Below are 16,940 nucleotides of genomic sequence, written 5' to 3'. Positions count from 1 at the left end.
GGGGACCAGCGTTGTGTTTCCCCGCGCACTGTTGGGCAACGACCCGCTGAGAACCCGATGCTCCCCGGTGATTCAGAGGAGCCTAGTCAACGGAGTTACGTGGAGGAAGAGACTGCCAATAGACGGATAAGTCGGTGGTTGGAGGACGTGGAAAGGATGCAGGCAGCGGGTTGGCAGGGCCTGGGTCAATCTCAACTTCTACTGAACTGCAGGCCTGGAAGAGAGAGAGAGAAAGATAGACATAGACGAAAAAACAGTTGCTTTTGTTTTTACCATTACGTTCTGTAACTGCTGGTTTGTAAAAGAAAAAAAGAAAAAAAAACAAGTATATTTCGTAGACTTCTACAGTGGACAACTATTTTTTTAAATCTTAAGATAATGTGATGTAAAAACATTAACTTTACGGGTATCAAAATTATGATACATTTAACGATCACCGATTGTGTATAGCTTCTCTAGTAGGATAATGAAATTATCAGACAGAATCCGAGCTTTAGATTAAACTTTTGAAGGAAACAAACATGTCATAAAAAGTAAACAAGCTTGACATATTGATTCCCAACTTGTCACTACTCACACATTCGCTTTTTGCCCCCCCCCCCCCCCCACCCTCCTCTCCGAAGAAAAACAACTACCAGGAGAGCCGTGTCTCGGGTCAGTCCCTGAATTTCTTGCACCCAACTACAATCTCTTACCATTGCTTGACAAAACAAATTCAATCAGATTTGTTGCACTTGATCATACATCGTTTATGCATCAGCTAATCCCCTTAAAGACACTGGACACTATAATTGGTAGTTGTCCAAAACAAACATATGCACAAAATAACAAACCTGTGCAAATTTGAGCTCAATCGTTCGTCGAAGTTGCGAGATAATAATGAAAGAAAAAACACACCCGTCACACGAAGTTGTGTGCTGACAGACGTTAGATTTCGAGACCTCAAAATGTAATTCTAAAGTCTCGAAACCAAATTCGTGGAAAATTACTTCTTTCTCGAAAACTACGTTACTTCGGAGGGAGCCGTTTCTCACAATGTTTTATACATGTACCATCAACAGCTCTCCATTACTCGTTACCAAGTAAGGTTTAATGCTAATAATTATTTTTTAGTAATAACCAACAGTGTCCAGAGCCTTTAAAAATACACTCCACTACAGAGCCTTAAAGGCAGTGGACACTTTTGGTAATTACTCAAAATAATTATTAGCATAAACCTTCTTGGTGACGAGTAATCGGGAGAGGTTGAGGGTATAAAACATTGTGAGAAACGGCTCCCTCTGAAGTGCCATAGTTTTCGAGAAAGAAGTAATTTTCCACGAATTTGATTTCGAGACCTCAGATTTAGAACTTTGAGGTCTAGAAATCACCCATCTAAACGCACACAACTTAGTGTGACAAGGGTGTTTTTCTTTCATTATTATCTCGTAACTTCGATGACCGATTGAGCTCAAATTTTCACAGGTTGGTTATTTTATGCTTATGTTGAGATACACCAACTGTGAAGACTAGTCTTTGACAATTACCATTAGTGTCCACTGCCTTTAATTAAGTCACAAATTTTATTAAAATCAATTTAACATATTATAACTTAATGACAATAATATTCACCTGTGCTGGCTGATCTGATTGCAGCTGATCTACAGCTATTGTTTGTGGCTTATAACTTTTGTGTGTGTCTTCTTGGTTTCTATAAAGTCTTTCCATTAGCAACAGACAACAGTTTCGAGCGGTTTCAATGCCGTCTTGGTTGCCTTCAATAGCAAAACCGGTCTTGCTTCCGTGTGTCCTCGACTCTATTTTGACGTAGTTTGCCTGATTTTTCATTTCTACAAACTCAACTTCTTCAGGCCAGAGGTTATCGATTGTCTTTAGATCAGCAGCGCGGCAAGGAATGTGTTCCTTAATAATTGTTGTGTTTTTAAGGAACTTTATGATCTGAGTCTTCGCTTCCTCCAGTTTAGACTTGAATCCCGCGAGCTCGATACTGTCTGCAAAGATAACAAATATAATTTGTTTAAATTAAAAGAATCGAAACAATTTTTCAAAAAATACCACTAAAAAATGTATAGGTTCTATGATAATTTCAACTGTACCAGTGATAAACCACAAAATGACAATTTAACAAAATATCGAGCCAACAGTATTAGGGCTATAAATGGATCAATTGGTAGAGCGTCGGCACTTTAACCCCGAGATTACAAGTTAAAATCCAACTCTAGCATTAATTTGTCTTTGCGCAACTCATGATTAACTCAAATCCACCCAGTTAACCTGTCTTAAGTTAGTTTCTCACAAATTGTGGCTTATTACTTGTTTTTTGAAGCAAAAAGTCGGGTCCACCTTTAAATAGTTAACCTCTCTACTGTCATTTCCCAGGCAGTTTGTGTGATCCCTGGCTAAAACGAAAGTTTCATTTTGAACGGATTTTGACTAGCATAAACATTGACAAAAATAACATGGAGACCCCCCCCCCCCCACACACACACACACACACCAGGGAGGTCGCAGATTCAAATCTAACTCTGCTAACTTTTTCTTTGTTCGATAACTTTCAATAGTTATACTTTATCAGTATACATACCTTGCCTCATTTCCACCATGACCAACTTTTGCTTGTTGATACAATCTACAAGTTTCTTCCCCTCGTTGCCTTGTACAACAGCTAATGCAGAACCTTTGATGGGAATCACATCTTCATCTATTTCATGGTCGATGTATGCTTTAGCCTCCCTGATATCTCTGCTAGTAGCACCATGTATTGTGATCTTCCCATCATCAGATCCACTGCATGCTGCGAGAATATCCTTTGACCCTAGAGCTTCATAAATTTTGTCAAGAACACTCTGAACAAACCGCACTTTGATACTCCCAACTTTGAACTCAGTCTTTTCCAAACTGTCCATCCTCCTCCTTATCTTTAGCTCCACCTCTTTGACGGTTATCCTTGTTCCCCCGAGAGTAATGCCAGTTTTACCAGGAGAGCTGAAAATTGTAATCTTCAGAGCTGGAAAGGACTTTTCGATCTCTTGTTTAATCCCACACAAGGTAAAAAGCTGCAGGATCTCTGTATCCCAGTTGATGTCTTCTGTTACTTGTTCAGCATCATAGTCAGCCTCCTTCTGTAACTCCATGATGATGTCAATGATTGTTGCTTCAGTGACATCAACATCTCGGTGCTCCCCGACCAGTATCACTTCATGACGTTGAGCATCTGGGACCATCGAGCAAGTTGTAGTCATCTTCTGCAGTTTATCAGCAGCACCCTTCCACAGTGTTTGCGGAACTGGAACTCGGGCTGTTTTGTATCCGTTCATGAAGTCGGTCAGAACATCGACAGCTTCCTTTTCCCAGTTCAACCATGATGATTGAGGCTGGGAGTCATATTCTACTGGCTTCAGTTTAGCTTGAGACTTCTGAGAACCATCCGGCCACAGCAGATTGGCTTTCATCTTGGCCAAGTCTTTCAACAACTTCTTCTTGGCATTTTCACCTTTCCCATAGAGGAATTCCATAATAGGTTCATGTACTTCTACTGACACTGGTTTTGGGATATGTGGAGTTGGGGCATCAAGCGGGCTCAGTCTTCCGAGGAACTCATAGTATGAGTCGACTCGAAGTTCAGTACTACCAAGCTTATGAAGACCTCTTGCTAAAACGTCTTGAACCACTGTAGGTATGAAATAAATTTTAGTAAAATAACAATCCGGTGATTTTGTTATCAGCAGATTCATGCTGTTGGCTCTGAAGCGTTTTTTTTCTTTAATTTTATTTCAATTGAATTATTACTCATTGCATTTAAAGGCAGTAAACATTATTGGTGATAACTCAAAATTATTGTTTTAGCATGAAACCTTACTTGGTAACAAGTAATGGGGAGCTGTTGATAGTATAAAACATAGTGAGGAACTGCTCACTCTGAAGTGACGTAGTGTTCGAGAAACAAGTAATTTTTCCACGAATTTGATTGCGAGACCTCAGAATTAGATTTTGAGATCTCGAAATCAAGCATCTGAAAGCACACAACTTCGTGTGACAAGAGTGTTTTTTCTTTCATTAGTATCTCGCAACTTTGACGACCAACTGAGTTCAAATTTTTACAGTTTTTTATGCATATGTTGAGATACACCGAGTGAGAAGACTATTCTTTGACAACTACCAAAGGTGTCCAGCGTCTTTAAATCAAGTTACTTAGATTTATAGAGTAAGTTCAAAATGAAGACCATTATTTTGGTTTGATTAAGATAGGTGCTGTACATACCCTTCCAGTCTTCAAAGTAGACGATGGGTCCTGGTTGTACCTCTCTCACTCCACCGCCTCCACTCTTCTCCTTGTTGTCAAAATACAACTCAATCATTTCAAAATCTATGTCTTGCGGACATCCTTAATAAGGAAGATAATATGTAAAGAAACAATAAAGAAAGTTAACACCAGTAATACAATATTTATAATGATTTACTGAACAATATGGTGAATGGGAAATGTTTAAATTCTGTTCTCTTGATTTTCCAAACTACACCATTTCACATTGTGTATACCATATAATACCTATAGTTAGTTCTGCTAAGTTGTAAATGATAACTTGCATGTTTGTTCAATGAAATTGGACATGTCTCGGCGTGGTTGAAGTTTGTTTGTTTTATTTCCATTTTGTACAACAACAAATGGATTTTGAGGTCTCGAAATCAAGCATCTGAAAGCACACAACTTCGTGTGACAAGGGTGTTTTTTCTGTCATTATTATCTCCTCGCAACTTCGACGACCAATTGATTTCAAATTTTCACGGGTTTGTTACAAGTGAACCTGCAAAGTATCGTACATAAATAAACACCAGGCACACATGCATAATTTACCTTGTACTCGGAGTGCATCGGATTCATGAACTTTTTCTGCTGTTATTTGAACGCCACGAAGTTTCTTCTTTGGAATCTTGGTTATAACATCATCCAATTCTAAAGCAGTGAAGGCAAGATTGCATTCAGTTAGACAATGTCATGACTTAAAGGGTGAATGTACTTTTTCCTAACAAAAATCACAATGTCCACAGATTTACATTAAACTTACACAGTTTGAAGATTATGATAGTAGAAAGCTTCCCTTGGAATTTTACTTACTGAGGTGCTGTAAATTTTGAGAAATGAGTAAAAGTAATAGTTTTCGTCTCAGTTTTAGCTCGATTTCGAGATCACAAATTGTAAATCTGAGGTCTCGAAATCAAATTCGTGGAAAATTACTTCTATCTAGCAAACTACATTACTTCAGATGGAGCCGTTTCTCACAATGTTTTCTACCAACAACAGCTCCCCATGACTCGTTACCAAGTAAGTTTTTATGCTAATAATTATTTTGAGTAACTACCAATAGTGTCCACTGCTATTAATAAAAAAAAAAAGATTATATCGCTTTACTGACATCCATTGAAGGCCAATTATTTATCCAAAAGGTTGGCCCGTCGGCATCATTATTCAAAAAGAATATCCAGTTTGAATACAGCTTTTGTTGAGTATGTTACTTTTCTGCGCACATTCTTACTTGAACACAATTTCTTTAGGTTGGAATAGTCAACTGTTTTATCAATTATTATGTTTCATTTATATATTTTAATACCTCCTTACCTGGAATATCACATGAGAATGTACATATAGCTGTCCCAGGCTTCTCTCCATATTGGATGGTTGGTTCCTCATCCATGGATGCTCTATTCTCAATAAAGAGCTTCACACGCTCAGATGAGCATCCATCTGGTATCCCTCCTAGAAACATACATCGTGCATTGATTGGAAGTGGTCGACGTTTCTTCTTGGTGATCAGTTTGATCTTCAGCGTTGCACCAACAAGCTTGTGCTTTCTCCTCTCAACTTCAACAGCAACTTTTTTTTCAAAAACAAAAATATTTCAAGAACAAAAATTCTTGAAGAATTAATAACTGTGTTTGTTTTCAAGTTGCAGGCCCTATAGGATTTGGAAATCCATCCCCAACACAATCAACAAATCTAGCTCCATTACCAAGTTCAAAGGGTTGCTAAAAACTTATTTGTTTAATCTGTAATATTTGTCAGGCTTTGTATGCATGTACACGTCAGAGAGAGCCCTGCTTTAAAACGGACTCTCTACTCTAAATGCCGCTGGCCGGACCTGCATGGCAGTGGTTTTCTTTTGGCTTCCATTCCCAATGATGTTGTTTTGTATTGGTTATTCTTGCAAGATTTAATGGCCATGATATCACACTTACCCGATGGGTCCTTGAAGGTAATTCTGACGGCACCAGTCTTAGAATCTCTCTCGATCGTCTCTACTTCACCTCCTCCAGATTTTCCACGATTTTCAAAATAGAGCTTGAAGATCTCATCATCTGTGGACGGTTTGAAGCCAGTCACTTCAATCAGTTGCTCGTAACTTTCGTTATGGCTTCCTTGGAACCCTTCCCGAGTGTCAACAGCCTTAGGTTTTAAAAACAACAATAAACACACACAATAAACCAAGATTCCCTTCCATCATTCAAAACATCAGCCATTGCAATAAAAAAGTAACAACCTTTTCCACAACCACACAACTGCGAAGTGAAAAGTTATTGTCCAAAGTTGCTGTCCTTTTTACGTAGTAAGTTTGTATTGCCATTTATTTTCAGAGTCATTACCAAACGTGTACAGGGGTGCATTTCACAACGAGTTAAGACTAGTCTTATCTCGAATTATGACAAGTTACTCGTCCTAACCTAGGACTAGCCATACGTTTTTAATATCTTGTAGGACTAGTCCTAAGTTAGGACTAGTCCTAACTCTTTGTGAAATCGACCCCCAGACCATTCATTTTTTTAGTTATACAATGCATTTGTAATTTGTCGATACCGAGTTAAAAGCAACACTTGCCTTGCCTCCCTGTTCTCCTTGGAATGGTACCTGGACTCTTTGGTGTGGTTTCTTCGTCCCTACTTTCTGGCCAGTCTCTTGTGCTTCAGCTCCCTCGATGCTTGATGCTACATTACCGGGTCCTCTTTTCAACTGTTCAGGGCTTGTCTTGCCAGCGGTGTGTGAGACGGACGCCTGATCACCATGGTCCAGTTTCCCAAGACATTCATGATACGTTTCAGCTTTTACTACTTTTCCACCAATCTTATGATCTTTGCGCAACACTCCATTCACAACTTTTGGGCATAAGTATAACATGAAACTTATTATTATCATAAGTAAATTTTTCTTACAATAATAAAAACAATAATGCTGTCACATCTTGGCCAAAAAGTAATACATGAACCCATTTCATTTCAGTGTACCATCCTCCCATACTTGAAAGATTCGGTGTGGAATTGTTCAAGAAAAAAATGCTTACCTCAGTTGCTCTTTTGTGATTCAAATCTTTTGAGTGCTACTTTGGATGGCATAGAATATTTCATCAAAACTTACAGTGAATAAGATTATTATGAGTAACATCTTGAAGTAAAATTGCTGAACAATAATATACCAAAATGTAAAAAGAATTATCTGAATACAAACCATTCCAGTCATCAAAGTGAACGATTGCCTGTCCATCCACGGGTCCTGGTTGTACCTCTCTCACTCCACTGCCTCCACTCTTCTTCTTGATGTCAAAATACAGATCAATGACTTCAATCAAACTTACAACTTGTGAACATCCTTTATAAGGAAAACATGTGAATAAACAGGCACTCAGTTAGTGGCAGAATCAATGATATCCTTTACTTAACATTTAAGTAAAACACAAGTATAAATTCACGTTTTGTATCTGTAATTCCCTCAAATTTTGTAAATGAATACCTTTTTTGTGAGAACAGGTGATTGACATAAAACTACACTGAAGACTGAAAGACTAAGTTTTCACATGCAAACATTTTACCTGTTACTAAGACTGCATCAGTTTCATGAACTTTCTCTGCTGTTAATACAACGCCTTTAAGTTTCTTCTTAGAAATATTAGTCAACGTCTCATCGAGATCTGAAGCAGATATAAAGAAGGTTTATTTTATTCCAAAACATAAATATTTCACTTAGGCAGTTTATATGGTAGATTTATGCGTGCTATAAAACTCCTTAGCTAGTGTCAAACTTAATCTCTTCCTTAACATTGTTAAAATATCTTGAATGTTAAAAGTATTTTGATAATAAAAATACACAATTAAAAAGTTGAGATACGACGATTTGGAAACAATTAATCAGAACTCTTTTAAGATACTTTTCATGATAATATCATGAATTATTTTGGTTAAACAACCCATAATTATAATAACGCAGTGTAGCCAGGGGATTAGGGGTAGGTAGGCATGAACCTTTACAATTAATTTTTTCAGTGTCCTAAAGTGCCCCCTCCCCTAAACAAAATAAGGAATAATTAAAAATATAATAGTGCCCTAAAAAAAGATAAAAATATGACCTCCCCTTAATAAAAACTACCATATAGACCTTTTTCATGATGTCCCCATCTTGGTCATGTTCCTTGTTTCGAGTGACACTAATGAATGCTAATAATCATTTTGCAAATAGGAACCAGACTGTTTTGTTCTTCCAGCCTCGTCTTGGTTACATTGATATCAATGGGAAGAACTCAAGATGGCTGCACCATGATATTGGTCTAAAGCCACGCTGCTGCTTCAAGTTCAAAATGTAACATGACATCTTCATTAAAGACAATGAATACTATTGGTAGTTGCATGCTTTTCACTTGCTGTATTTCAACAATGCATAAAATGACAAACCTGTTAAAATTTGAGCTCAATCGGTCCTCGAAGTTGCGAGATAATAATGAAAGAAAGAAAAACCCTTGTCACACGAAGTTGTGTACTTTCTGCTACTTGATTTCGAGACCTCAAGTTCTAAATCTGAGGTCTTGAATTCATGGAAAATTACTTCTTTCTCGATAACTTACTTCAGAGGGACCCGTTTCTCACAATGTTTTATACTATCAACCCCATCACTCGTTACCAAGTAAGTTTTTATGCTAATAATTATTTTGAGTAATTACCAATAGTGTCCACTGCCTTTAAGCTTAAAAAGTTACACCCAGTTTCTTCTGAGAAACATTTATGTACCAAAGTCTAAAGCAGTATATTATAAAAAATGTTTAATATCAATCTCATTCCAAGACATTTTCACTTCACCAATTAATATGGTTTTTGAAAAGATAAAAATATGAAAACTTAAATTGCGATAATTGTTTATGACATTCGATGACTGATAATTGAATTATCCAAACTGTGGTCAATCCCTATTCCTCATTGTCCTGTTAGGAATGGCAAAACTTTAGATAACTTTTCAAAGTCGTTTATTTTCCATATTGATCAAAACTTCCCAAAACAATAATCACTAATTCCAAATGGAATTAGAGAGCATCTCACCATACCTGGAATAACACATGAGAATGTACATATAGCTGTCCCAGGCTTCTCTCCATATTGGATGGTTGGTTCCTCATTCATGGATGCTCTATTCTCAATAAAGAGCTTTAAATGCTCAGAGGAGCAGCCATCTGGTATTCCTTCTAGAAACAGACATCGTGCGTTGATTGGAAGTGGTCGACGTTTCTTCTTGGTGATCAGTTTAACATTCAGATTTGCGCCGGCTAGCTTGTGCTTCCTTGCTTCAACCGTAGCAGCAACTGGTTATCAGAATATATCAGAACAACAAATTGCATGTTGAAAATTTGATTGGAGTAAAAAGTATCCTGTGTTTGTCTTGATTTCAAGACCTCATCAAAAACCTATACACAGTGAACTTTCATGATGGATGATACCACTTACCCGATGGGTCTTTGAAGGTAATTCTGACGGCACCAGTCTTAGAATCTCTCTCGATCGTCTCTATTTCACTTCCTCCAGATTTCCGTGGGTTCTCAAAGTACAATTTAAGGACCTCCATATCATGTAACCATTTAAAACCAGTCACTTCGATCAGTTGCTCATCTTCCTCAACTTCGGCATCGGCTTCTTTCTTTTTATTTAATGAGAAAAAGAGACAAAATAAACCGTGAAAACATATAAAATGACCCCTTTGTGTTGTGAAGTCATATCAGCGCTTCAAATGTCTTTGTGGGCAAAATTAACAGGCAACCGGTTTGACGATCACGAACAATGAACCGTGAACTCGGAATTCCCCAAACAATAGATTTTTTCCCCCATTCGCGTCAAATACTGCAAAGCACACTCATGAACAACTGGCTAAAGATCACTGTGTTTGAGGTTGCCTATACACAGCAAATATTGTTGTGAATTATTTACATTTGTGTTTGAATTTATCACAACTTTAAAGTTATTCTTGTTGACTATTTGTTGAGTCATACTTCAGCCTCTTCGTCAGGTGCCTTGGCCTTTAAACAGTAATTAAAGATTAATTTCTCATCTTTATGGCGTTCAAAAGAGGGTTGTTGTTCCTCTGTTTCGTGGTGCTAAGTTACTTTATAACAAGATTCGGCAAAAATTGGGTCATGCAACTTAAAAGGCAGTAATTGTTAATTACTCAAAAAAATTATGGAAAAGTTTTCGTATGGCGCCAGTCGCGCCACCACTTGTTTATATGATATGAAATAATATAGTATTTAATTTACCTCAATGAGATATCCCTTTTTGTAAAAATGAGGTGAAAAGGTGGTGGCGCCATACGAGAAGTTATCCATGTTGTGTCCCACGCCCGTTGATTAAGTCCCCCATAAGACACATGGAACTATCACTGTGTGATAGTGATCACTGTGTGATAGTGCCAGCCTTCTGACTCGCCCCGTTTTGTCTCGTCTCTGCATTTGTAGTGTGTCTGGCTAAGACATGTGTATTCTAGCCTTGGCTTAATCATACGTCCACTTTGGTGTTTATTATTTCGCTAATCTGTGTAACATTGTGTGCTACATTTTGACATGGAGCAAGGCTGTTCCTTGCTCTTTGCATTTTGAGAAGAGATGCATGAACTAAACGGTTTTTCGAGCTCATGTTAATTTAAGGTATGAGGGAAACACACAGAAACACTGGCCCCTTGAAACCGGATTGAAAACCTTCATTCATGATGTAATGAAAGCAAGAGTCAGTGGACTCGAACCGCTACTGGTGGTCTATAGTTGGCAAGACTTTCGCTCCAGAAGTTCGTTGGTTTGAATCCCACCCGAGTGATATGCCTGTGATTTTGTTCACAAAACTCGGGAAAGTCATACAGTGCTAACACTCATCTGTGCAAGCAATACGGGTAAAACCAAAATTAAGAGTCATTTGCCAAAGTTATAACCAGTTTGTCTAAACAGTGGACTTACCAAGACCACACAAGTCTCTAGATCCGAGTCCGAATCAACTGAAGGTGACACTAGCCGCCAGCTTGGTGCAGGTTTTACTTCAAGTGGAATTGCAACTCCATCAATGATCAGTTCATGGTGTTTTTCTCTTGAAAGTACGAACTCGACACCTGTATTTTGGAAAACACGTCCAGTTAGCATTTTTGCAAAGTGTTAACATCCGGTCCAAGTAAAAGCTACGGCCATGATTATTGTCATGCTTAAGCGCTACACATACTTGGAACACTGCAACAATAAAATGCATATCACAACATTGGTGCTCGATATGGGGCGTGTACCCCATTGTGTCTTCACTGCGCTTGAAATCTCAGGAATTCAGTATAAGAGCTTTTTAGAGGAGAAGGGTCTACTCATGGAGCAATTAACTTATTGCTCGATGGTCTACTTCTGTACAAGAACAAAGCATGTGTTAAAGCAAAGAGAAAGGATAGTTTTAAAAGTATGGTGAAAACCCTCTCTCCCATATCGACATGGTATATTATTTAATTATTGTCGACGGTAGCCCACGACAATTCAGATGACCCATTGCACCTCTGGGGAAAACCAATTTGTAGTCCCATGCCAATGGCAATCCCAATTAACACCAATTTAACGAAGATAGTTCAAATCGGATGTCATTTAAATGACTGTATTTGAATATGGAACATTCACCGGCTATATAGTGTCATGTAGGAAATCATCATGGGTTGTCAACATTTCTTTCTGTAGACCGAAGACTAAATTGCATGACATTTACATAGGAAAAGTTTTCGTATGGCGCCACCGCTTTTTCATTCGATATGAAATAATATAGTATCTTACATGTATTTACCTTAATGAGATTTCCCTTTTTGTAAAAATGAGTGAACAAGTGGTGGCGCCATACGGAAAGTTATCCTTTACATAGTCTAAAGTATGGCCCTGACCTGAGTGTTAGAATATAAGTAGAATAGGAAACATAACCTGATTAGGCCTTTGAAGTGAACAATATATAGGCCTACATAAAAAAAAGAAAATTTAAAAAAATGAAATATAACAAAGATAGGAGAAAAACATTACAAGCACAAAATGCCCAACTAACCTGCAGGTTCGCTCAATGTAACTGTCAGCCATATTTCACTGTCATTTTCCAGGATAATATTGACATCCTCCACTTCAAAACCATTGCTGACCTCCGACTTTTGGAAATGTATGGTTATTTTATCCTTAAACTGTCTGCGTTTGAGCGTAGTCTGTGGAAGACGGACTAATACCTGTGATGAAGGCATGTTTTAGTCACCATGCAGAATCCACGCGAATGAGCTCAATGGTGAGTCTGCAATTCCAGGTTTACAGGGCTTAAAATTCCAGCTCCGGAAATACCATTACTCGGTCTATCATATCCCTAGTTGTATGTCTTTATGGTTGTAAGCCAGACTACACTATACGCCCATCCTGATCAAAGTGTATAGTAGGCCCATGCTACTGAATGTCAATGGCGATAGCCACAACACGATTGCACACAACGAATTCCCCGTCTATAGAACTTTCTTTTGTTGATAAACAAACCGCCTTGGTTGGCATGGTCGGCCGAATGTTAGTAAAACACTAAATCTTAAAAACAGATGTTTTAACCAAATTCAGCATTTTCTGCAAACTTTTAATTAAATAAAATACCTCTCATAATTATTTGTTTTGTTTTTAACAAAATCAACAAATTTGGTTACATTGTTACAAAAAATAGCGATCTTTTCTTAATTTGCACTTACGGCTTGCCATAGTTTTCCAAGCTGGGTTGGCAAAAACTCGGGCTGTGACGTTGCAAAAGAAAGGTCTATTGAAACACCACACTGGAAATTACATGGCTTGTCACGTGATTGTGTGGAGAGTCAACACATGGCGACGCGCCCGGCGCTATACGATCTTTGGTCAACACACAGTTCAAACTTGAACAACATGTATGGCAAGCCAAAGGGGAAAAACTAAATATGAATTATAAAACAAGTATTTTGAAAATTAATTAAACTAATATATATTAATAATAATATGATGATAATTAAATAATTATTATAAATAAAACAAATGCGTTCAATTTGTACGTAATATATAGACGATGTGACCTCTGACGTCACACGAAAACCATAACATGATCCGCGCGCAGACCGCCGGGCAAAACCTTTGTGTTTTAGCAGCCAGCTAGAAAGTGTACGCAATCTTACTGTGACTACGCAACTCAGTGCCCGGCGAAACATGACGTATATAGTGTTTTGTCAACAGAGGGCAGTTTGAATGTAAACATAGGTCACATCGCCTATACTATATAGGACATAATGCATTTAGTTTATATAAATAGGTTAGACACTGGACACTAGTGGTAATTGTCAAAGACCAGTCTTCTCACTGGTGTATTTCAACATGCATAAAATAACAACCCTGTGCAAGTTTGAGCTCAACTGGTCGTCGAAGTTGCGAGATAATAATAAAGAAAAAACACCCTTGTCACACGAAGTTGTATGCTTTCAGATGTTTGATTGCGAGACCTTAAAATCAAATTCTGAGGTCTCGAAATCAAATTAGTGGAAAATTACTTCTTTCTGAAAAAAATATATCAAAAATACTATCAACAGCTCCCTATTACTCAAGGTTATCAAGTTAAAGGTTTTATGCTAATAATTATTTTGAGTAATTACCAATTTAGACCTTGTTTGGTTTTGCACAGAAGAACATCGAGAGGGACAAGTTAGTATGCATACACAGAGTTAAACCATACAAGGGGTATGTCGCAGTGATATGCGACATCTATTGTTGGCTTGCATGTGTCAAGGAGACCCTCCCAGCATTTCAAGAAGTGAGTTCCCTTCATCCACATGGACCATCTCCATCTTTCAAGTTCCCCTATCACCAAGATACAACGGGTGCGTTCGTTTAGCTACCCTGGGTCGACCCCGGTGTGTGGCGGTTTTTTTTACCAGGACGATCGTGGGTAATTATCTGCACACGTTCGTCCTGGAAAAAGAAAAGGAAGCTAATCGAACGCACCCAATAATATACACTAAATTATCATTTACTGTCAGTATGTACCGACAGTTGGCGTTGCAAAACAAACCTTCTTTACCATTTGAAAGATCTAGCCATCATGTGTTGACACTGAACCATAGAGGCGCTGCATTCAAGCAGGTCTCTCGCTGAAGGAAATTAAAAGCAGCTCTATGAATTTGGACACACGCGGCAATAGGGGAAAGGGCGCACCCTAGAGTTTGACTTTCAATTCTACACCATTACACTTCAGTAGAAATAGTTGTAACGTTGTCTTTTATTGAATGTCTTTACTACATGTACGCTGGAAAAAAATGTACACTTTGGAGCAGGGTGACAGCAGAAGAGCAATATTGCATTTTGTTTTGTTAAAACAAAACAAAAATTATAAAATTTACGATAATAATTACAATTTTTTTACCTCCATATAGTATTTTTGAAAAATTATCGTTCGCGGTACTTTGCAAAAATGACGCGTTGTGATGTGAATAAGGTTAAGTCCGAATAAACTGTATAAAGGCAGTTGTTATGATTTTTGAAAGAGTGGCTGATTCCGAATTGGCTACGGCTATGGCTGTTTCTGGGGGTGTTGCTATGGGTCGCTATGGTTATTTGACGATCAAGTCGAAGCCGCTAATTTCTTGCCGAACCGGTTTTCTGCGTTTCGATACACTATAACTGTAGTGCATTTGTTTTACGGTTGTACTGCGATTTTTCTGATTTCGGATTGAAATACAAATTTGCAAAGCGGGATTTGAACCAACGACCTCAAGATTAATGTGCCGACAACCTTCCAACGTTAGCTACCTAGCCTTATATTTTTAGTGGTCTCTGTAATTTGTTGTTAAACTGTTTGTTCATGGGTGGTAGCCAGAAGCCAGACATCAGTATCATCTCAAGTTTAAGATACAACCTGGGAAGCAGCAGCCAGGGGATCATCTTTGCTGATGACAAACGATAATTACTATCAACACGACCGACAGTTGGATATTCAACCCTGACCCGTAATTAAACACCAAATCAGCAACTAATTAAAGATTGGGTGGAATATTAATTGCTCAGCGGATTAGTAATCATCAGAAGCACACGCACGATTCAAGACCAAATCAAGTGCGCCAAAAATTACTTTATAAAAGCAAATAATTTCTCTCGACTTTCATTCCACGATTGAAGACCGAGACGGATAGCTAAGGAGATGTTCTGTGTTTCGATACACGGTACCGCACTGCAGTCATCTGGTGACCTTTCTGATGGCAAACGATAATAACTATCATTCATATTTAATGACAGGATATTTGACAGTGAACTAAACATCGGATTAGCAACTAATGGAGATAGGATTTGGAGTATTACCGGCTTAGTAAGAAGGTTCTTGTTAGAGACACAAACGACTCAATATAAACTGAATTGCGCCAAAGTACGTTATAAAACCCAGCCAAGTATACCCTCACCTTTCATTGCACGATTCAAGACCGAGCAGATGGTGAGATGGTTTTCACTGGAGTTCTGTTGATTCTTTTTGCGGCCCTTGTGCCGATGGGCTCAGGGAGTTGCCAGTCCGGAGCTGGCAACTGCCCGTCATTGTGGCAGGGATGGGGCGATGATTGCTACCGACTTGTCACCACGCTTCTCCCCTGGCAAGAGGCGCGCTCAGCCTGCCGGGACTTGGGTGGTGAGCTAGCCGCACCTCGTTCCCTCCCGGAGAACATGTTTTTAGCCAACATGGCGCTGGAAGTGGACGTTTATTATCATTTCTGGATAAGCTGCAGTGACTTGGAGACGCAAGAGGAGTGGAAATGTGACGGACATGAAAATGGATTTTCATTTTCGAATTGGTATACTGGATTCCAATACTTCCCAGAGAATCGCTGCGTTCTGGTCGCGGCAAGCGACACAGTGTGGTTCAATGCCCCATGTACGAACGCTCAACATTCCGTGTGTGTCCGGCAACCCCGCAGATTGAAACCCAACGGTTGGTTCTCTACCGGAACCACCAACCCTGATCACCCTACATCATGCCTCGTCGATCACGTCATCAAAGAGTTCGTCATCACCAACATCCCTAGCTGTGCCTTCGCCTGCATCAAGGAGCCTCGATGCCGCTCCATCAACATCAAAATCACCGAGGAAGGAGGACGGGAAGTTTGTCAGCTCAACGACTCCACTCGCTTTGATGCTCCGAACGATTTTCAAAAACCCGGCGTTGGGTGCGTTCACTATTCTTTGGACCAGTAAACTCTAACGATGCAGTAAAAGTTTGTCAGCTCAACGACTCAGCTTCCTCTGATGACCCCAATTTGATAGAGGTCAAACTTCGATGCATAAATTACTCAGAGGTAAGCGAGTACTCGGTTGGAGCTTGATCGAACAGAAAAACATACTAACGAAAATTTGATGATTTTAATTTCGAAAAAGAGTTTAAGAATTAGGACGGTGATTTGAATAGCAGGGAGCAGGGCAAAGCTCTAAATTAAAATTAAATCTGCAAATCAATTTCTCAATAGAAGACGAATCCAAATTAATAATAATAATAATAATAACCGTATTTAAAACGCGCCTTTTGCCAAAGGATACAAAGCGCCAGGTGTTATTACTGCAAGGAGTGGGGGCGATTTTTGAGATAATATAAGACCTAATCCTTAAGCACAATGTAATGGTTTA

The 16,940-nt window shown here is 38.7% G+C and overlaps 1 protein-coding gene across 1 annotated transcript; it reads right to left on the bottom strand.

Annotated features, from left to right (window-relative positions):
• Positions 1-12,679, bottom strand: LOC117294641. The gene is made up of 14 exons (XM_033777142.1): positions 12,346-12,679; positions 11,247-11,395; positions 9,754-9,943; positions 9,357-9,611; positions 7,857-7,955; positions 7,496-7,636; positions 6,872-7,146; positions 6,235-6,442; positions 5,618-5,872; positions 4,856-4,954; positions 4,262-4,384; positions 2,585-3,670; positions 1,612-1,991; positions 1-214 (listed from the first exon to the last, which is right to left on the bottom strand). Exons 1-14 carry the CDS (start codon positions 12,530-12,532, stop codon positions 83-85), a joined length of 3,579 nt encoding a protein of 1,192 aa, XP_033633033.1. The 5' UTR covers positions 12,533-12,679; the 3' UTR covers positions 1-82.
• Between the last annotated feature and the right edge of the window lie 4,261 nt (positions 12,680-16,940).

This window comes from Asterias rubens, chromosome 9, assembly GCF_902459465.1.
Source record: "Asterias rubens chromosome 9, eAstRub1.3, whole genome shotgun sequence".
NCBI lineage: Eukaryota > Metazoa > Echinodermata > Asteroidea > Forcipulatida > Asteriidae > Asterias > Asterias rubens.
This window is presented reverse-complemented; position numbering and strand designations above follow the sequence as displayed.

Coding starts and splice junctions, on each gene's coding strand:
- LOC117294641 (XM_033777142.1), bottom strand. CDS start 12,532: ATGCCTTCATCACAGGTATTAGTCCGTCTTCCACAGACTACGCTCAAA. Junction 9,612..9,753: donor TACCTTCAAAGACCCATCGG/GTAAGTGGTATC, acceptor TCTGATAACCAG/TTGCTGCTACGGTTGAAGCA. Junction 7,637..7,856: donor TGATGCAGTCTTAGTAACAG/GTAAAATGTTTG, acceptor TTCCTTATAAAG/GATGTTCACAAGTTGTAAGT.